This window comes from Schistocerca gregaria, chromosome 2, assembly GCF_023897955.1.
Source record: "Schistocerca gregaria isolate iqSchGreg1 chromosome 2, iqSchGreg1.2, whole genome shotgun sequence".
Lineage (NCBI taxonomy): Eukaryota > Metazoa > Arthropoda > Insecta > Orthoptera > Acrididae > Schistocerca > Schistocerca gregaria.
The window spans coordinates 198,478,732-198,501,194 of record NC_064921.1 but is presented as its reverse complement, the minus strand read 5'-3'; the positions used below and the strand labels follow the sequence as shown (position 1 = coordinate 198,501,194).

At 42.7% G+C, this 22,463-nt stretch overlaps 1 protein-coding gene across 1 annotated transcript; it reads left to right on the top strand.

Annotated features, from left to right (window-relative positions):
* Window positions 1–18,098: 18,098 nt before the first annotated feature.
* On the top strand, window positions 18,099–19,056 carry LOC126336679 (uncharacterized). Its single transcript, XM_050000628.1, has one exon. It carries the CDS (start codon window positions 18,113–18,115, stop codon window positions 18,653–18,655), a length of 543 nt encoding a protein of 180 aa, XP_049856585.1. The 5' UTR covers window positions 18,099–18,112; the 3' UTR covers window positions 18,656–19,056.
* Window positions 19,057–22,463: the final 3,407 nt, after the last annotated feature.

The window sequence follows — 22,463 nt, the reverse complement described above, 5'->3', positions numbered from 1 at the left end:
TACCGAAGAGACAACTGCAAAGGCTGTTGAAATATTGGCTTTATAGTTGATTAAAATGGTTCAAATGGCCCTAAGCACAATGGGACTTAACATCTGAGGTCATCAGTCCCCTAGACTCAGAACTACGTAAAACTAACTAACCTAAGGACATCATACACATCCGTGCCCGAGACAGGATTCGAACCTGCGACCGTAGCAGCAGTGCGGTTCAGGACTGAAGCGCCTAGAACCGCTCGGCCACAGCGGCCGGCTTGGTTAATGTTTTATTAAGCGCGGCCTAGGGATTTTACTCAAATTGGTCGGGTAAGCATATGTACCAACAAGGGGTGGACAAAAATATGGATACACCAAAAGCACAATACATTACCGTGCCTAATAACGAGTAGAAAACTCGCTGGTATTCAAAACTGCTTCTATACCTTTCAGTATGGATAAAGACAGGCACTATACGGTTTTCGAGGGACTCTTACACCACACTTATACCATTCTAGCTGTAAAATAGCACCAAGTTCACGTAAGGATGATGGAGATCGATAGCGATCCCAGCTCCATTCTTTCCAAAATAGACTACAAATGCTCAATAATACCTAGGTCTGGTGACTGTCTTGGCGAAGGGAGATGCAGCAATTTGCCCTCGTGCTCACAAAACCAGTTGTGGTCGATCGGAACGGTATGAACACAGGGCTTGTATCGCCTTTGAATACAGCTTCACCATTTACATCTGATGACTGTGGTGGTCATGGGAGATTTGACAATTCTTACCCGTGCTCACAAAACCAGTTGTGAACGACGCGAACTGTATCGTCTCGTAACAAAGCACCATCGCTGGGGATGAAATATCGCACATTAGATGGAACTGATCAACCAAAATCGACACACAATCCTTGGCAGCAATGCGCACTGGGATTAAGGTATACAACCCAAAGAAGAAGAAAAAGAAGAATATGCAAAGTCCATACAAATAATATCCTGTCGACAATGATGATAAATGTGTTATTAGGAAGCACTTTCCGCGATATTATGAAATGGCAACTTTGCAAAATTTTCTTAGCTTATATCTCACAAAACTTCAAGACTACCAAAGAAACTCTCAAGAAAATTATTCTGTCTTTGGGATTTGATTTAAAAACGTGCCAGAATAAACTAACCGTACGTGAACGAACTAAATAGCTTCAAAAAAGCAGACTGTGTTAGAGTGTAGCGAAAAAATTGAAGCATCAGAATTAAAGATGCCAATAGCTTTCTTTTTCAGAATACACATCGGTTCATACACTGTTAGATAAAAGTGACAGTCAGCATTTAATTGCTGCGCTATGCAGGGTATTGGCGTTCAGATGAGCAGCGTGTGAACACCCCACTTGTAACAATGCTGGAGCGTGCACTGGTACTGCCTCCTCTCCCTTTTCCTTGGGTGCAATCACAATGGCGGCACACTGGACAGGTGTTCAGTTCACTTTAACAAATGTTACAAGGGAATACCACAGGAATTAACAGTCAAGCATAACGACACTAGGAAATGCTCAATTAGTCAGTCAGAGAATTAGTTACCAGAAACATGTACAAGTATTTTGTTTTTACTTCTAAATGCAGAAATACTGTTACCACTTACGTTTGTTGGCGAAACTGTTTTACAAGTGCCCTTTGCGTACGAGAAAGCACTGCAGTAAACTGGCACTGAACACCAAACTGCAACGCCTAGGCGTTTAAACATGGCTGAAATCACTACACGATTTCCGAAAAACAGTTGACTCAGTGCTACACTTACCCTTAAAATGTTTGAAAGTAAGATCGTTTGATTTTTTTTTTTTCCATTCCGGTCAGAATTGCCCCTCTGAAGCCTTACCTCTTCTAAAGCCAAACTGATGGGCTAATAGATCCTCTATTTTGTTCTTCCTTCTTCTCTGTGTTAGTATTATGTTATCGTTTGCGATATCAAACTGGATTGAGGATATCGTGTGCACAGACACGAGCCTAGGCAGCTGACGCCAAGGTCATAAAGTGAGCTACCTGCGGCAGTACGGTGGTCCAGCACTGCGTCACGGTGCTGACCGGGAGGCACTGTCTGCCTGCCAGTCACTGCCCAGGAGGCCCTTCGCAGCGCGCCGTACGTGATTTTAGCAGCTGCAGCATCACAAACGACTTGCTCTCGTGTATATAAATAAAGGCCGTAAAATAAGGCTGGTCGTTGATTGGCGAGTCATCATGGTCATCAAATGTCAATGTGTCGGCCTCCACTGTGTGGTGTCCGCCATTCTGCCATCATGGTGACAAGACCGCCTTCGAAGGGGATCCAGCCACCAGCGGATGGCCCGAGAGTCTACATCTACATCTACATCTACATCTACATCCATACTCCGAAAGCCACCTGACGGTGTATGGCGGAGGGTACTATGAGTACCTCTATCGGTTGTCCCTTCTATTCCAGTCTCGTAATGTTCGTGGAAAGAAAGGTTGTTGGTATGCCTCTGTGTGGGCTCTAATCTCTCTGATTTTAGCCTAGTGGTCTCTTCGCCAGATATACGTAGGAGCGAGCAATATACTGCTTGAGCCCTCGGTGAAGGTATGTTCTCGACACTTCAACAAAAGGTCGTACCGAGCTACTGAGCGTCTCTCTTGCAGAGTTTTCCACTGGAGGTTATCTATCATCTCCGTAACGCTTTCGCGATTCCTAAATGATCCTGTAACGAAGCGAGCTGATCTTCGTTGGATCTTCTCTATCTCTTCTACCAACCCTGCATCCGCCCCCGGTAGCTGAGTGGTCAGCGCGACAGCATGTTAATCCTAAGGGACCGGTTCGATTCCCGGCTGGGTTGGAGATTTTCTCCGCTGAGGGACTGGGTGTTGTGTTGTCCTAATCATCATCATTTCATCCCCATCGACGTGCAAATCGCCGAAGTGGCGTCAAATCCAATGACTTGCACCAGGCGAATGGTCTACCCGACGGGAGGCCCTAGTTACACGACATTTGCATTTATCAACCCTATCTGGTACGGATCCCGCGCCGGTGAGCAGTATTCAAGCAGTAGGCGAACAAGTGTACTGTAACCTACTTCCTTTGTTTCCGGATTGCATTTCCTTAGGATTCTTCCAATGAATCTCAGTCTGGCCTCTACTTTACCGACGATTAATTTTAATGGTCATTCCATTTTAAATCACTCCTAATGCCTACTCCCAGATAATTTATGGAATTAACTGCTTCCAGTCGCTGACCTGCTATATTGTAGCTAAATGATGAAGGCTCTTTCTTTCTATGTACTCGCAGCACATTCCACTCGTCTACATTGAGATTCAATTGCCATTCCCTGCACCATGCATCGTTGCAGATCCTCCTACATTTCAGTACAGTCGAACTGAGCCGCTCCCAGTTACTGAACCACTGGGCATCGATCCACACCAGCCACCGCCAGCCAGCATAACCAGTACTCGGCCAGCCTGCTAGCAATGCAACAACACCAATGAGCCGCATCGGCGTGTGAAATAACCCCTCTGCGTAATGTTTACTACGCATGGTCGATCCACGTTAAGGCTGTGATGAGCGTACACGCACCTGCTGCAGTCCTTACAACAACACTTTCCTACTGAGGACCGCGAGGTCGACGCCTCACTCATGCTCCAGGTCACAGATTCCTTGAACCAAAGCCATGCTACAGGAATTAAAAGGGGCGCACATTTGCAGTTTGTCTAGGCTTGTTGAAACAATGACATATTTACTTGCACACCTATATTGCTGCGGCCATCTTACTCCCCCGACGAACTCCCGTAGACCTTGCCAAACGGCCAAACTCACAGCGGCCAGGTGTGAGAGCCTAACCTCGTACTGACAAGTAGAAGAACCCATTCGTAGTGGTCATGGCACTCTGTAGCGTTACACTTGGTAGGGGAACACACCATACTATATCGGATGGAGAGTCATCAGCAACCGGAATCTGTGGCCGAGCAGTTCTAGGCACATAAATCTGGAACCACACAGCTGCTACGGCCACAGGTTCGAATCCTGCCTCGGGCATGCATGTGTGTGATGTCCTTAGGTTGGTTAGGCTTAAGTAGTTCTAAGTCTAGGAGACTAATGACCTCAGATGTTAAGTCCCATAGTGCTTAGAGCCATTTGAACCATATTTTTTATTTTATTATTAATATTATTATTTAATCATCAGAAGATGTAGAATTAACCTCGGGTGTGCCTCAAGGAAGTGTGTTGGAACCTTTGCTATTCGTGCTAGTATATTAATGACTTTGCAGACAATCTTAATAGTAATCTCAGACTTTTCACAGATGATGCAGTTATCTGTTATGAAATATAGGGTGAAAAAAGCTACAAAAATATTCAGTCGGATCTGGTTAAGAACTCAAAGTGGTGCAAATATCGGAAACTTGCTTTAAATGTTCAAAAATGTAGAATTGCGCATATCCCAAAAGGCAGAAGTGGCGTATCCTATGACTAAAATATCAACGAGCCAACTCATATAAATAGCTGCATGCAACAATTTGCAGGGATATGAAATGCAGTGATCACATAGATTAGTTGTAAGTAAAGCAGGAGACAGATTTTGGTTCATTGTTGGATTACCAGGGAAATTAAACTAGTCTACAGAGAATACTGCTCACAAAACACTCGTGCCTTGCTCTTACAGGGGATATTCAAAGTGTACAGACAAGGCCGTATTAATACTCACAAGTGTGTTTTTCCCATAGGAGAATGCCACGAAGATGATAAAGAAATCGAACTGGCACAAACTTGAAAATAGACACAAACCATACTGAGTAAGTGTTTAGTAAGTTTGAAGAAGCAGCTTTAAATGATGAATCTAGGAATATACTGCAATCTCCTATGTATCGCTCATATAGGGATCTCGAGGCCAAGAATAGATTAATTACAGAGTGCACAGAGGCATTTAAACATTCAGCCTTCCCCCACTCTATACAGGGTGTTCCGAAACTATTCGTTCAAATTAATAGAGGAGGTAGAGAACATCACAACAAATACATTTAGATAAGGTACAGATGGACACTGAAGTCAACTTGTAATGTTAACAAACATTTGGTTAGTGGTGCTGATGTAAGCTGTTTTCTCAGTGACGCTGACTGGGAATGTGTACTGACATTCAAAACTGCTCTCCGCCCGGGTCGATGGTTCTGAGGTCTGCTTGGAAACACACCGATTCATTCGCAAGCACCGTCACCTTGTGACAAAAACGGTAATAGGTTGATTGGACCATACATTCTTTCATTCAGCCTCAACGAACGGAGATATCGCATCTTCGTGGAACATGGGTTGCCAGAACTGTTGGAGGAAGTGCCTCGAATGTTAGACGAAGAATGTACTTCCAGCACGATGGCGCGACAGCCCATTTCAGCATTGCTGTGAGGAATCATCTGAAAGCCACCTTGGGGAATCGACCTCACAAGTCTTTATTTGTTCGTTTGGGGACATGTGAAACATCTAGTGTATGAAATCGTTGTGGAAAGAGAAGAGGACCTCGACGCTAGAATTGCCGCTGCTGATACCACTGCAGACATGACAGGAATCTTCGAACGGACACGACAGCCAATTGTCTGACGATATACTACCTGCATAAAGGACAACGGTCGAGCAGGTTCCGTGAACGCCACTGCTGTGATTAGTATGCTAGACTACCTTATGTGTAAATCGACCCTTGCGTCAGAAATTGCCTTCAGTGACCATATGTACCATAACTAAATACTTTTGTTTTGACATTCTCTACCTCCTATATTAACTTGAACGAACAGTTTCGAACACCCTTTATATGAATGGGTCAGGAAAATTCCCTAATAATTGGTACAATTGGATGAACCCGCTGCCATGCACTTCACAGTGGTTTGAAGAGTATGGCTGTAGATTTAGATCTTAACCCAGTGCCTAGATAAAGAAACGTAAAGTACCCTGAATGGAGAACTTCATTATGATGCCAGGGGATTCGTTGCATCACATATTGCATACAACAGAAATTGCAAATTTACATGGACAGGATCAATTTATAAAGTATACTGCTAAGTAATTAAAGATCACAAAAAAACTGTCTTGGCTTCAAGGATTCTCTTTCGTTTGACAGAAAATTTTGTTCACACAGATTCTGCTTTCATTTTAGCTTATGTACAATACAACAAGGCTGAGAATCTAGGCCAGTGAAGAAACAGTGTTAGAAGAAAACACTACAATTGCTTCCTACAAGATCATGACCAATTAGGCCAATAGTGTGACTGTCGTTTCCAGCTGCAAAAGCTTGTGTAATTGTTTTATATACGAGACGACTCAAAAAGTAATCTAATGCTAATACACGTGAAGGGACTCTCTGTTTCTTAGAGGGGAAATAGGTCAAAAAATTCGTTTAACACATTCTACTGATGTATCAAACTGTTCCGTGAAATTAAATCGCAGAAACAGCTACAAATGGTGTGTCTGCAATGATCAGCTCAGCGCTTCACGACAATATACATGCTGTAGGTCCCGCGTGTGTGAAAAGACCAATTTGACATACTGTACCTGATCGCTCCTTCTGCAACAACAAGTTAATAGGTCTGCGAAAAATGAATAACAAAACTTCAGTTTCTAAAAAGGAAAGGGGATCACTATGACTGATGACACAGCGCTTATTTGCTAGATACATTAGGAGTCTCAACAGCATCCCATGTAGTCGATCAATAAAAATTCATCAGTGCCCGCAAACTATCAATAAACACAATTTAAAAAAAGCAAAGTGTTCACGGGGAAAACGAATTGCTATTAATGGATTGCACACACTCAGGAACATGATTATTATATTAAATAATAGTACTTCAGAACTGAGATGTGCCACTTAGAACTCCGGTAGGGAAACCGTACATAGTAATCTAAATGAGCTAGAGAGAGAGAAAGAGAAAGTGGGCGAGAGGGAGAAAGAGAGAGAGGTATACATGTAGACAGAAAACTCATAGAAACTCACTGAAATTTTTTAAAAATCCTGCCATGTATCAGTCGACAAAAAATTGGTGCAACACTGAAATAACAACTGAATCACTACAATAGGGAGACAGAAAGCTACGACAATTTTAAATATATCCACCTACGTCATAAAATCACCTCAACTGGATCAGCAGCAAAGCTTCTTACACTTAAAAAAATAAAAGAAACGAGAAATACCTGTCCTTAGCTTAAGAAAATACTTTCTGCTTCGTATCTCTAAAACCAGTTATATGCAAAGATAATAGAAACACAAAATTTTTGTGATAAAGTTCAAGTGATCCGAGTGTCTAAGAGTTTTCTCATTCTCTTGTTATCTGAATGTATTTAATAAGTGTATGAGATGCAAATCGTCTACTAAATCGTTAGAATGGACTCTACAAGTCGTTAGAAATATATATGACATTCTGTGACATCGAAAAATTCGACGTTCGTCAGAGTAAAGTACTTCTGGTAGATAATTGATCCAAGGTGAAAGGAAAGGTTTTGAGAAAATAAAAACTACTTCTAAACCCGAAGAAAATTTCGGTCTTTCCAGTAAGGAACACCAACAGTTCATGAGGTTACTGTATCAAAAGTTGTGGCCGACATAAAAGAAAAAAATTAAGACTTTTTGGTCAACGGAAGACATCAAGCACTGTTTTCCCTGTCAGAAAAAATTAATCCAGAAATGAGATAATTATAATTATGTGACTGGAAGAATTCGTACATAATTGTAAGATTTCTCGTCTCCCATGCATTTAATGTATATATTCGGTCCGCATTTGAAAAAGTGGCAAACTTCTCAGAGTTTTGGAGACAGTAGCTGGAATACCAGTCATTAGTGTTCCCTGCGGGAAATTTTATGTCCCCAATTCATGGCACTAAAAGGAGTTGGAGAATCATGATAGATATGTAGAAAAATGCTAAGAAGCTTCGGGCATACATATACAAAAAAATAGTGTTTGATCCACGGACTAAGAAAAAGTGGCACCCACATTTCTTACTATGCGAAAATGAACAACAGTATCGCTGAAATGAATTGAAATTATTCAAATCATCTGGCCCTCATCTAGATTTTTCTGGGATTTGGCGTTTATTGTATGGTGATGTCGGAACTGGTAATCCCCTTCCATTTAGTATCTATTGGGAATTTCTCTGCCATTTAGTGTAGTTGTTGGCTAAAACGAACTGCCACCCTAAAAATATCTACATATTCAGTGATATTATGCAGCCAAACGGTCCGTTTGTTTTCTAAAGAAATTATGTGACAAAGCAGAGCAGTGAAATCACGAGGAATTAAGGAATTGTTGGAAGTCTTCCATGAGAGGTTGAAGGACCTAGCGTTCAGCATTGAGAAGTACGTCACGTCCCTGCAGGCCCCCGCCTCGATCGGCCGTGAGACAATGGCCTGTGGTGTAATGCTATGGAGGTCAATATCAGCTGGCGCCTTTAAGTACGGCTGTGGCGCACACTGCGGCATCAGTCAGTATAGAGACTCTTCCCCCTGACAGCGACATGCAGCTCCTGGTGGCGTCCGCTCTCTTGCTGCTCGCAGGGTGCGCCTCTGCGCGGCCAGAAGCGCCTGCGCAGCAGTACGGCGCGCCAGACGCGGCTCCGTACCCTCCCTCAGGCTGGCGTCCGGAAGGTCGGCAGTTCTTCCTGCCTTCCAGGAACTCCGGCCTGTACGCGCCGCCGCCACAGCAGTACGGCCCTCCGCCCCCGCCCGCCCCCACGACTACAGAGGCTGCCGAGACCACCACCACCGAGCTGCCCACCACCACGGCTCCCTCAGACGCGGCTGCCGGCGGCTCCCGCGCCCTGGAGTCCGGCGTGTACTACCTGCTGCAGCCTGACGGCCGCCTCCAGCGCATCACCTACGCCCACGGGCCCGCCGCCCCCGCCTCGTCTTCCGCCCCCGCCGCCTCTCTGCTGCTGCCGGAGCGGCTGTCGCTGCCCGCAGACCCCGGCTACCTGGCGCGCTTCCACTACCAGGACCTGCTGCCTCAGGGCGCACCAGTCTTCGCCTACCGGCAGGCCGGGCTGATGCGCATCTTTTGAAAAACTGCGTCTTTGTGCAGAGGACTATGAAGGCTATAGCAAATGCACCTATGAAGTTGAGACTGCCACTATGTGGCATTAAAACATCCGTATTTAAACGTAATTGTTATCGCTTCGTTCGTATGTGATACTAAGACGACTATTAAGCTCCCAATTTTTTTGTTGGTAAAATACCAACACTCACTGTTAAAGGGATTTAATGTTGTCGCTATCGACTGGTTTCAAGTTCACGTTACATGGCTATGATACACATATGGGATTACTACACATTATTTTTCTCACTACATGTCAATTTAATATACAAAAGCAAAATCTAGGAAGATTTTTCTTCAGAAATCAGTCGTCAGTCGTAAATAACCACATAAAGAAACCTTAATTGTGTCAGTTTGTGCCTTTCCTGTCAATCTAATAAAAAAAATATGTAGACATATTCGCATATCCTTTTTTTTATGTCTTAGTCCTTTATTATCTTCCACCCTTATCCTCAGTAGAAGGAAAAGAACTGTAATTCAAAATCATATTACTTTGTGATGTTAGTGTCTTGCACGGCGTTGCCGAATGTACTGGAATGAAAATTATGGGACTGGAGAAATCTCCGCCGTGAAAGTGTCGAACTTACAAATTTAATACAGATTGACGACACACACTTTTAAATTGCAAACATCAATAATTTACAGAAGAATATAGAGTAATATGGTGATATGATTACTGAAAATCAGTTTGGCTCCCAAAGAAGTAAACGTACATTTTACGAATGTCTGGCCTTACGTTTAACTTTGGATAAATGAAAAACAAGAAATTTGTTATAAGACTTCAACAATGTGGGATGGAGTAAGGTCTACAAAGTCTTGAGAAAAAAGAGCATAAAACACAGAATGAGATCAGGGACAAAAATAATAAGGAAACAAAAATTATTGCACCTTTGAATTCAGTTAGTTCGTGCGTAACTCTCTCACAACTACACAGAACACTGCTCTGACACGAATGACACTTGCAACGTATTGAGAACATGACGCAGCTGCCGTTCGAGAACATATACAACATCTGCATTTATGTTCATGTATGCATTTCTCGCGTTTTTTCCCGTATTTTTTTCCCAGTCTTTGTTTTTTAACATTTATGTTGTGAAGAGGACCTTCGGTTAGGAGTAAAAGGAATCTTTCTTGGGACAGCAAAATAGTAATCCGCAGAAATATTGCCTTTATATGCAGCTTTATGGGGACATGCGTGCTGGCGTGGGGAACTTATAGTTGGATAGAGTAGCTGACTTTCCATTTTTTATTGGACTTTCATTATCCGTATTAAGAACGATTGGAAGCAGCAAACTAAGTGCCATTTAGCAATATAAACATATTTAAAACAAGGTATTAAAAAGGGACAATAAAAGATCAACAAAAGCTCAAATTTTGTAATGATTTATGTTGGCGGAGGCTTGAATGACGATATTCAAAGTGCAGATCTGTCCCTGATGCTGATAGTTTTTAGTGTTTTTGTATGCCAAAAGGAGGCGGCCTTCTAAGGATCAATGGCTAACTCGAGATTAGGAGGTCGAAATCGGATGCAGATTGACAGCTTGCTTCTTTTTTGATTCATCGGTCTTCTGACTGGTTTGATGTGGCACGCCACGAATTCCTCTCCTGTGCCAACGTCTTCTTGTAAGAGTAGCACTTGCATCCTACATCCTCAATTATTAACTGCCTTCCTCTACAGTTTTTGCGCTCTACAGCTCCCTCTATTTCTCCGGAGTACCTCCTCATTCCCTATCTTACGAGTCCAACTAATTTTCGTCTGTAGAACCACATCTCAAATGCTTCGATTCTTTTCTGTTTTGGCTTCGACGCAGTTTATATTTCGCTCCTGGCAATGCTGTGCTCCAAACGTACATTCTCAGAAATTTCTTCTTTAAATTAAGGCCTGTGTTTGATACGAGTACACTTCTCTTGGCCTGGAATGCCCTGTTTGCAAGTGCTAGTCTCCTTTTGATGTCCTTCTTGCTACGTCTGCTCGGAATTACTTTGCTAAGGCAGAAGAATTCATTAGCTTCTTCTACTTCGTAATTATCAAAACTGACATTAAGTTTCTATCTGTTCTCGTTACTGCTACTTCTCATTGCTTTCGTCTTTCTTTGACTTACTCTGAATCCATTCTCTACATGTATTAAACTCTTCATTCCATTCAGGAGATACAGTAATTCCTCTTCACTTTCTCTCAGGATAGGAGTGTCATCAGCGAATCGTGTCATTGATATCCTTTCACCTTGAATCTTAATTCCACTCCAGAACCTTTCTTTTATTTCCATCTTTGGTTCTTCGATGTACAAACTGAACGGTAGGGGCGGGAAACTACATCCCTGTCTTACACCCTTTTTAATCCGAACACTTCGTTCTTGGTCGTCCACTTTTACTATTCCCTCTTGGATCTTGTACGTATTGTGTCTTACCCGTCTCCTCCTATTGCTTGCCCCTAGTTTTCACAGAATTTCGAACATCTTGCACCATTTTACAATGTCGAAGGCTTTTTCCAGATCGACAAATCCCATGAACGTGTCTTGATTTTTCTTCAGTCTTGCTTTCATTATCAACCGCAACGTCAGCACTGCCTCTCTGTTACTTTTACCTTTCCTAAGGCCAAACTGATCGTCATCTAACAGATCCTCTATTTTCTTTCCCTTTCTTCTGTATATTATTATTATGTTATCGTTTGCGATATCAAACAGAATTTATGGCTGGATTGAGGATATCGTGTCTACAGACAAGAGCCTCGGCAGCTGATGTCGATGTCATAAAGTGGTCTATTTGCGACAGTACGGTGGTCCAGCACGGTGCTCAACGGACGGCACTGTCCGCCTGCCAATCACTGCCCAGGAGGCCCTTCGGCGCTCGGCGTACGTCAGCTTAGCAGCTGCAACATCACAACCGACTTGCTCTCGTGCGTATAAATACTGGCCCTTCAATAAGGCTGGTCATGGTTGGAATTGGTGAGTTACCAGATCATCAACTGTCATTATGTCGGCCTCCACTGTGTAGGCTCCGCCACTCTGCCATCATCGTGACAAGATCGCCTTTGAAAGGCATCCAGCCACCAACGGATGGGCCGAGAGTCGAACTGGCTCTGAGCACCATGGGACTTAACATCTGAGCTCATCAGTCCTCTAGAACTTAGAACTACTTAAACCTAACCAACCTAAGGACATCACACACATCCATGCCCGAGGCAGATTCGACCCTGCGACTATAGCGGTCGCGCGGTTCTAGGCTGAAGCGCCTAGAACCGCTCGGCCACACCGGCTGGCAGAGTCGAACTGAGCAGCTACTGAACGACTGGGCACCGACCAACACCAGCCACCGACGGCCAGCATGACCTGTTCTCGGCCACCACGCTAACAATGTAACATCAATCAGCTGTATTGGCACATGAAATAACCATTCTGGGTAATGTTTACTATGCAAGGTTTAGGCTGTGATGAGTGTACAGGCAGCTGCCACAGTCTTTACAACACTTCACCACTTAGGGCCGCGAGATCGACGCCTTCCCCATGCTGCCGATCTCGGACGCCAGGCTGCAACAATGAACGAGGGTCCAAATTTGTAGCTGCCCTAGGCTTGTTGGAACAATGACGTTTTTACATGCATGTATTGTACCTTGCTGCAGCCATCTTACTCCTCCAATGAACTCCTGTAGACCTTGCCAAACCGCCAAACTCATAATGCCAAAGTGTGAGAGCCGAACCTCATACCGACAAGTAGAAGAACCCATTCCTAGTGATCGTGTCACTCCACAGCGCTACACTCGCTAGTGGGAATGCTCCATGCTATATTGGATGGAGAGTCGTCAACAGATGTAGAATCAACTTCAGACGTACCTCAAGGAAATGTGTTGGGACCTTTGCTGTTCATACTGTTTATTAATGACCTTGCAGACAAAGTTAACAGTAATATCAGAATTTCACAGATGATGCCGAAATACATACTGAAGTATGGGTTGAAAAAAGCTGCAGATATATTCAGTTGGATGTAAATAAGATTTCCATGTGGTGCAAATATCGGAAACTTGCTTTAAATATTCAAAAATCTAAAGCTGTGCATTTTCCAAAAGGCAGAAACTGTGTATCCTATGACTACGATATCAACGAACAACAGTTAGGGTCGGTCAACTCATATAAATAGATGGTAGCAACAGTTTCCAGGGATATGAAATGCAAAGATCACATATATTAGTTGTAAGTAAAGCAGGAGACAGATTTCGGTTCATTCTTGAAATACTAGTGAAATGAAACCAGTCTAAAAGAATACTGCTTACAAAACACTCGTGCCTTGTGCTTACAGGGGATATTGAATGTGTACAGACAAGGGAGCATTAATACTCACAGGTGTGTTTCACCCATGGGAGAGTGCCACGAAGATGGTAAAGAAATTCAACTGGCAGAAACTTGAAAATAGACACAAACTATAACGGGGAAAGTTTGAAGAAGCAGCTTTAAGTGACGAATCTAGGAATATGCTGCAACATCCTATGTATCGCTCCTATAGGGATCTCGGGACCAAGAATAGATTAATTGCAGCGTGCATAGACGCATTTAAACAGTCATCCTTCCCCCGCTCTGTATGGGGTGTTCCGAAACTATTTGTGCAAATTAATACAGGAGGCAGAGATCATCACAACAAATACTTTTTGATGAGGAACATGTAGTACCTGAAGTCAACTTGTAATGTTAAGGAACGTTTTGTTAGTGGTGCTGATGTAAGCTGTTACGTCGGTGTCACTGACTGGGAATGTGCACTGACATTCAAAACTACTCTATGACCTGGTCGATTTATCTGACATCTGCTTGGAAACACACCGACTCATTTGCAAGCATCATCACCTTGTGACAGAAACGGTAATAGGTTGATTGGACCATACGTTCTTACCAGGTGTAGAAGTAAGAAACCGGAATTTGGTTGCAATAATTACATGTATGATGTTTGAAACTGACTAACAATATTTTATTCAAAACAATTTCCATTGCTGTTTATACATTTCACCCACCTCTCCGGCATGCTATGAATGGCAGTTCTAAAAAGCAGTTCTTCTTTTGAAGCGAACCAGTCATTTTCATACATTTTTACACGAATGGTGGCGCTGTTCAGCAACAGCATGTCCCAATGATTAAAATAGATGATAATCGGACGGAGCCAAGCCTGGAGGATAAGCCTCAAGCCATAGTATTTCCCAACTGAAAACCTCGATCGTTTCCCGTGTTTGATGGGGCATTATCATGGAGCAATATGACTTTGTGTTGCCTTGTTCCACATTCCGGTCGTTTTTAACGTAATGCTCGATGTAAATCGATCATTTGCTATTGGTAACGATCAGTGTTGACAGTTTCAGCAGATTTTAGCATCTCATAATAGATGACACCCTTTTGATCTTTCGAAAGCGATTTAGTCTTGCAGTGAATATCGATGATTTGCTTGGATTCACCATAGATTTACGACCCTTAGGTTTCTCAAAAATATCTATTTTTCATCACCTGTCACTATTCGATGGAGAAACGACTTTCTTTTGCATCTGGCGAGCAGCATTTCACAGTGGTCTTTCGATTTGCTTGTTGTCTTTCATTCAGTCCATGCGCCTTTCCCATCGGCTTTCTGCGTCACATTCAATTGTCCCTCGACTTTCTGTTTAGTTTGAATATCGTTTTCATCCAATAAGGCCTGGAATTCGTTGTTTTCGAACTTCTTCATGGTTTTCCGCTTCGTCATTTCTCACTTCAAAACCACAACTTACGAAGTTTTTTAAACACTCGAAACACTGTGTTTTCCCAAGGGCATGTTCGCCGAAAGCTCTGACAAGTATTCGATGCGATTCAGTAGCAGTTTTCTGCAAATGATAATAGAAAACCAATGCTGTCCGCAAATCGTAGTTCATAGGGACAAAATACGACATGTTTACTGCTTTGAAACAGATACTGATGTATGGAACTTGGATTACTGTGTGTTGACATTCGACGTCAGCCGTTGCAAGAAGCAGATGGCGCTGCAGACTCGATCTTATGGGCCCTACACTGACGGCTAGCATCATCTAAAGGGAAATTCCAGTTTCATACTTTTACAACAAGTACATCCAGCCTCAACGAACGGAGATATCGCATCTTCGTGGAATATGGGTTGCCAGAACTGCTGGAGGATGTGCCTCTGAATGTTAGACGAATAATGTACTTCCAGCGCCAGCCCATTTCAACGTTGCTGTGAAGAATCATCTGAGAGTGCCTTCGGGAATCGGTGGATTGGCCGGAGTGGCCCTGTGACCTGGCCGCTCGGGTCAACCGACTTCACGTGTCTGGACCTCGTCGCTCGAATTGTCGCTGCTGATAACACTGCAGACATGCCAGGAATCTTCGAACTCACAAGACAGCCAATTGTCTGATGTACTGCGTGCGTAAAGGCTAACCGTCGCCCATTCGAGCACCTCCTGTGAACGCCACTTCTGTAATTAGCACGCTAACCTACATTACGTGTAAATCTTCCTTTCATGAGAAATTGCCGTCAGGGACCACATGTACCTTAACTAACTAATATTTGTTTTGACGTTCCCTACCCCCTTATTAATTTGAACAAATAGTTTCAGAACACTCTGTATATAAATGGAAAAGAAAAATTGCCCTAATAATTGGTACAATTGGATGAACGCTCTGCCAAGCACTTCCCAATGGTTTGAAGAGAATGGATGTAGATTTAGTTCTTTACCCATTGCCTACATAAAAAAACCAAAGTTACGCTGAATGGAGAACTTCATTATGACGACGGGGGATTCGTTACATTACATATTGCAAGCAACAGAAATTTCAAATTTGCGAGGATATGATCCATACCGCTAAATATTTAAAGATCAGAGAAAAATCTGTCTTGGCGTCAAGAAATCTCTTTCCTTTGTGTTACTGACAGTATGTTTAGTTCACACAAATTCTGTTTTTATTTTATCTTATGCACAATGCAACAAGGAGGAGAATCTAGACCTGTGAAGAAACAGAAGAAAAGTCGCTCACAAAAATTTATCAATGCCTCAATAAATACAATTTGATAAAATGCAAAGTGTTCACAGGGAAAACGAATTGCTATTAATGTCTTGCATACACCCAGGATCATTATTAATATGTGAAATAATTTGCAAACTCCTTCGGGACAGAGATGTACCATTTAGAACTTTGGTTGGGAACCTGTACTTAGTGATCTAAATGAGCTAGAGACAGAGAGAGAGAGAGACAGAGAGAGAGAGAGAGAGAGAGAGAGAGAGAGAGAGAGAGAGAGAGGGAGAGAGAGAGAGAGAGAGAGAGAGAGCGAGAGAGAGAGAGGGTGGTGGGGTGAGAGGGAGAAAGAGAGAGGCACACACATGTAGACGCACAACTCATAGAAACTGACTAAAATTTTTAAAAATTCTGCCATGTATCAGTAGACAAAAAATTGCTGGAACACAGATATTGCAAACTGAATTAGGACAATAGGGAGACAGAAAGCTATGACAATTTTAAAAAAAATCCACCTATGTCATAAAATCATTCCAACTGGATCAAAAGCAAAGCTTCTTACATTAAAAAAAACGAGAAATACCTGTTCTTAACTTACGAAAATACTTTCAGTTTTATAAGGAAAGATAGAAGAACCACAGAATTTTTCTGATGAAGTTCACGTAAACCTGAGTGTCTCAGAGTTTTCTCATTTTCTTATGATCTGAATGTATTTAAATCGCCTACCAAGTCTTTAGAATGGACTCTACAAGTCGTTAGAGATATATATGTCATTCTGTAACATCCAAAATTTCGACGTTAGTCACAGTAAAGTACTTCTGATTCATAATTGATCCAAAGTGAAAGGAAAGGTTTTGAGGAAATAAAAAAACTGTTTCCGAACCTGAACAAAATTGCGGTCTTTCCAGCAAGGAACTCCAACAGAGAATGAGATTACTGTGTCAAAAGTTGTGGCCGACATAAAAGAGTAAAATAATGAGTTTTTGGTCAAGGGAGACATCAAACACTATTTTCCAGTCAGTAAAAATGGTTCAAATGGCTCTGAGCACTATGGGACTTAAGATCTATGGTCATCAGCCCCCTAGAACTTAGAACTACTTAAACCTAGTAAACCTAAGGTCATCACACAACACCCAGTCATCACGAGGCAGAAAAAATCCCTGACTCCACCGGGAATCGAATTCGGGAACACGTGAGCGGGAAGCGAGAACGCAACCACACGACCACGAGCTGCGGACTCCAGTCAGTAAGGTTTAATCCAGAAATGAGTTAATTAATATTATGTGATTAGAAAAATTCGTACACAATTGTAAGATTTTTCGTCTCCCATGCAGAATCTACCATGTTATTTTATGTACACAGTCGACCCACAATTGAAAAAAGTGGCAAACCTGTCATAATTTTGGAGACAGCAACTGAAATACCAGTGGTTTGTGTTCCCTGAAGGAAATTTTATGTTCCCATTCATGGTACCGAAAGGAGTTGGAGAATCATGATGTGTAAGCAGAAAGGTGCTAAGAAGCAGCAGGCATACAGATATTAAAACGTAGTGTTTGGTCTGTGTATTAAGAAAAAGTGGCACCCACACATTTTACTATGGGACAATGAACAACACTAACCCTGAAATGAATTGAAATTGATCCAATCATCTGGTCCTGACCTCGATTTTCCTGGGATTTGGCATTTATTGTATGGTAATGTTGGAACTGGTAATCCCCTTCTATTTACTTTCTGCTGGGAATTTCTCTGCCATTTAGTTTAGTTGTTGGCTAAAACGAACTGCCACCCTAAAAATATCTACATATTCAGTGTTATTATGCAGCCAAACGGTCCTTGTTTGTTTTCTCAAGAAATTATGTGACAAAGCAGAGCAGTGAAATCATGAGGAATTAAGGAATTGTTGGATGTCTTCCATGAGAGGTTGAAGGACCTAGCGTTCAGCATTGAGAAGTACGTCACGTCCCTGCAGGCCCCCGCCTCGATCGGCCGTGAGACAATGGCCTGTGGTGTAATGCTATGGAGGTCAATGTCAGCTGGCGCCTTTAAGTACGGCTGTGGCGCACACTGCGGCATCAGTCAGTGTAGAGACTCTTCCCCCTGACAGCGACATGCAGCTCCTGGTGGCGTCTGCTCTCTTGCTGCTCGCAGGGTGCGCCTCTGCGCGGCCAGAAGCGCCTGCGCAGCAGTACGGCGCGCCAGACGCGGCTCCGTACCCTCCCTCAGGCTGGCGTCCGGAAGGTCGGCAGTTCTTCCTGCCTTCCAGGAACTCCGGCCAGTACGCGCCGCCACCACAGCAGTACGGCCCTCCACCCCCGCCCGCCCCCACGACTACAGAGGCTGCCGAGACCACGACCACCGAGCTGCCCACCACCACGGCTCCCTCAGACGCGGCTGCCGACGGCTCCCGCGCCCTGGAGTCCGGCGTGTACTACCTGCTGCAGCCGGACGGCCGCCTCCAGCGCATCACCTACGCCCACGGGCCCGCCGCCCCCGCCTCGTCTTCCGCCCCCGCCGCCTCCCCTCTGCTGCCGGAGCGGCTGTCGCTGCCCGCAGACCCCGGCTACCTGGCGCGCTTCCACTACCAGGACCTGCTGCCTCAGGGCGCACCCGTCTTCGCCTACCGGCAGGCCGGGCTGATGCGCATCTTTTGAAAAACTGCGTCTTTGTGCAGAGGACTATAAAGACTATAGCACATGCACGTATGAAGTTGAGACTGCCACTATGTGGCATTAAAACATCCGTATTTAAACGTAATTGTTTTCGCTTCGTTCGTATGTGATACTAAGATGACTCCTAAGCTCCCAAAATTTTTGTTGGTAAAATGCCAACACTCATTGTTAAAGGGATTTAATGTTGTCGCTATCGACTTTTTTCAAGTTCACATTACATGGCTGTGATACACATATGGGACTACTACACATTTTTCTCACTACATGTCAATTTAATACACAGAAGCAAAATTTAGGAAGATTTTTCTTCAGAAATCAGTCGTCAGTCGTAAATCATCACATAAAGAAACCTTAATTGTGTCAGTTTGTGCATTTCCTGTCTGGGAACCACCGTTTTTTTTTGCACTATCAGATTCTACATAAGGAACTACGTACATTTTGTCTTAAACATTTGTTTTGATTCTATATATTTTGCGCTGTAATTCAAGAAAATTCATGTTCTCATTTTTGCGTGGAAAATGGTTACGGATAAACAAAAAATAGTTCCGTCAATATCTGTGAAACTCAAATTCCTCTCTCTCAAACTACACCGTATGGGAAGAGTTTTAGTTTTAGTGAATCAAAATTTACGAAGTAAATAATTATTTTTCCAGCAGTAATGATAATTATCTGTCTAATAAAAAAAATATGTAGACATATTCGCGCATCCTTGTTTTTATGTCTTATTCTTTTATTATCTTCCACCCTTATCCTCAGTAGAAGGAAAAGAACTGTAATTCAGAATCACATTGTTCTGTGATGATACTCTCTATCACGGCGAAGCTGTATGAACTGGAATGAAAATTATGGGATTGGAGAAATCTCTGCTGAGAAAGTGTGGAACTTACAAATTTAAGATCAGACTGACTAGTCACATTTTTAAATTGCAAACAACAATAATTTGCAGAAGAATATTAAGTAATATGATGATGCGGTTAGTGAATATCAGTTTGGCTTTAGAAGAAATAAACGTACAGCTGAGGAATATATGGTCTGATGTTTAACTATGGGTAAATGATAAAATAGAAATTTGTTATAAACCTTCAACACTGAGATGGCGTAATCAGTCTGATAACTTGATACCAGTGTCTGAGTTTAATTTGTACACCACAGCACTGAAGATGATCACTATGTGATTGAAAATTGATTTTGCTATCAATAAAACATCAATATTACGGCCAACGCTGACCTTCCTTTTAATTTAGCATACATGGTCGACGTGCACAGAGCACGCCATGGAGTCGCCAATTGATCCGCATTTATGTTCAAGTATGTATTTCTCGCGGTTTTTCCCATATTTTTGTCCCAGTCTTGTTTTTTTTGTTTACATTTGTTTAGGAGAAAGAGGAGTCTTTTTTTTTGGGACAGCAAGAGTAATCCGCCGACATATTGCCTTTATGTGCAGCTTTAATGGGACATTATTTCTTATAGTATAATTATTGAACCTGAACGATCTGAAAGTATTAATCTTAAGCAAACTTTATTGGAATTTTCGGCGTACAGAGGTACAACTGCGCTGGCACTTATGCACGGAAAAATTTCCTTGAACAAAGCTAATATGATATTGTCGCAACCTTTTGTATAAACTACATGTGGCAATCGATTTACAGATCTTGCATCACGCTGAGATCCTTTCTGTCTCCGTACTTCATTTTGCAAGGCACACAAAAATTCTTGGGCCACGGTGTAATTAATTGTTGCGTGATAGAAAATGGGGAATGTGAAACACGGGTGTTACAGCACTGGTGTTATGACAGTCATCTACACAACCACATATACCAAACGTTACCAACATGAATGAACCGTTAATCACCATAAAAAGACCATACGACGTTTGTAAACTTTTTTCTATTTCATTCATTACTTGAAAACTGCAGCTCCGAAAGCTTGGCTTGAATGACGATATTCCAAGTGCAGATGCGTCCCTACTGCTGATAGTTTTTAGTGTTACTGTATGTCGAAAGGAGGCGGCCTACTAAGAATTGACGACTAACTCGAGATTAGGAGGTCGAAGTGGGATGCAGATTTCTTGAATAGTCAGTCTTTTGACTGTTTTTATGCGGCCTGCCACGAATTCCTCTCCTGTGCCAACCTCTTCATTTCAGAGTGACACTTGCAACTTATGTCATCAGCTCCCTCTAGTTCTCTGGAGAATCTCCTCAGTTCTCATCTTATAAGTCCACCTAATTTTCAACTTTCGTTGTAGCATCATATCTCTAATTCTTCGATTATCTCCTGTTTCGGTTTCCCCTCAGACCATGTTTCACGCCCACACAATGCGGTGCTCCAAACGTACATTCTCAGAAATTTCTTCCTCAAGTTAAGTCCTACGTTTGATACTAGTAGACTTCTCTTGACCCGGAATGCTTGTCTGCTTTTGACGTCCTCCTTGCTCCGTCCGTCCTGCATTATTTTGCTACCTAGGTAGCAGAATTCGTTAACTTCTTATACTTCGTGACCATCAACCCTGATGTTAAGTTTCTCGCTGTTCTCATTTCTGCTACCTCATTCCTTTCGTCTTTCTTCGATTTACTCCCAGTCCATACTCTACACGCATGTTTTTCTTTCCAACTTATGTGATTGCCCTTCTTAGAGATATTCATGCCTCTGCCTACTAAGCTGTTCCTTATTGCAGTATCTATAGCCTTAGAGAACTTCAATGGTTTCTCGTCATTCGTTAGTACTTCCGTATCCCACTTCTTTGCATATTGAGTCTTCCTGATTAACCTCTTAAACTTCAGCCTGCTCTTCGTCACTACTATATTGTCATCTGATTCTATACTGCTCCTGGGTACGCCTCACAATCTAGTATCTAATTTCTGAATGTATGACTATAATGCAACCTAACTGAAATCTTACAATATCACCCATCCGCTTCCATGTATACCTCCTCTTCTTGTAATTCTTGAACAGAGTATCCGCTATTACACGCTGAAGTTTATTGCAGAACTCAGTTAGTTTTTCCCCTTCTCTTATTCTTTATCCCAGGGGCTTATTTTTCTGTAACCTTTTCTCCTACTCCTTTCCCTACAACTGCATTCCCGTCCCTCATAGCTTTGAGATTTTCATCTCCCTTTACGTACTGTATTGCCCTGTACTGCCTTCATGTAATTTCTTTATCTCTTCATCTTTAGCTTGCGATGTCGGCATATATACCTGAACTTTCATCGTAAGTGTTGGTTTGCTGTCGATACTCATAGGTACAACCCTATCACTGAACTTTTCACAGTAACACACTCTCTGCGCTGCCTACCTATCCATAAGAAATCCTACTCCTGTTTTGCCATTTTCTCCTGCTGTCGATATTACCCTGTACTCATTTGACCAGAAATCTTTGTCTTCTTTCGATTTCACTTCACTGACTGCTACTATACCTAAATTGAGCCTTTGCATTTCCCTTTTCAGATTTTCTAGCTTGCTTACCATGTTCAAGCTTCTGACATTCCAGGCCCTACTCGTAGAACGTTATTTTTTCGTTGGTTATTCAATCACTGCTGGCTCAGAGTTATGAAATGGTGGAGGGGGATCGTCGATGGTGAATTATGAGGTTCGGCTTTAAGGGAAGTGATCGTGCAAAGCTCCCTAATTGAACGTCATTACCACGTTAATAAAATTCAGCTGCAATGCTAGCCTACAGTTGCAGTGCACAAGCATACGATAGTGCATGTATGAGTTTCACAGGTACTTATCATCTCGTCTTATCTTTCTATGGATGAGTGCGCTGGCTACTCTACACCTTACACTTACTGTT

What these genes read in the sequence shown, in the direction of transcription:
- LOC126336679 (XM_050000628.1), top strand. Translation starts at nt 18,113, where the DNA reads ATGCAGCTCCTGGTGGCGTCTGCTCTCTTGCTGCTCGCAGGGTGCGCC.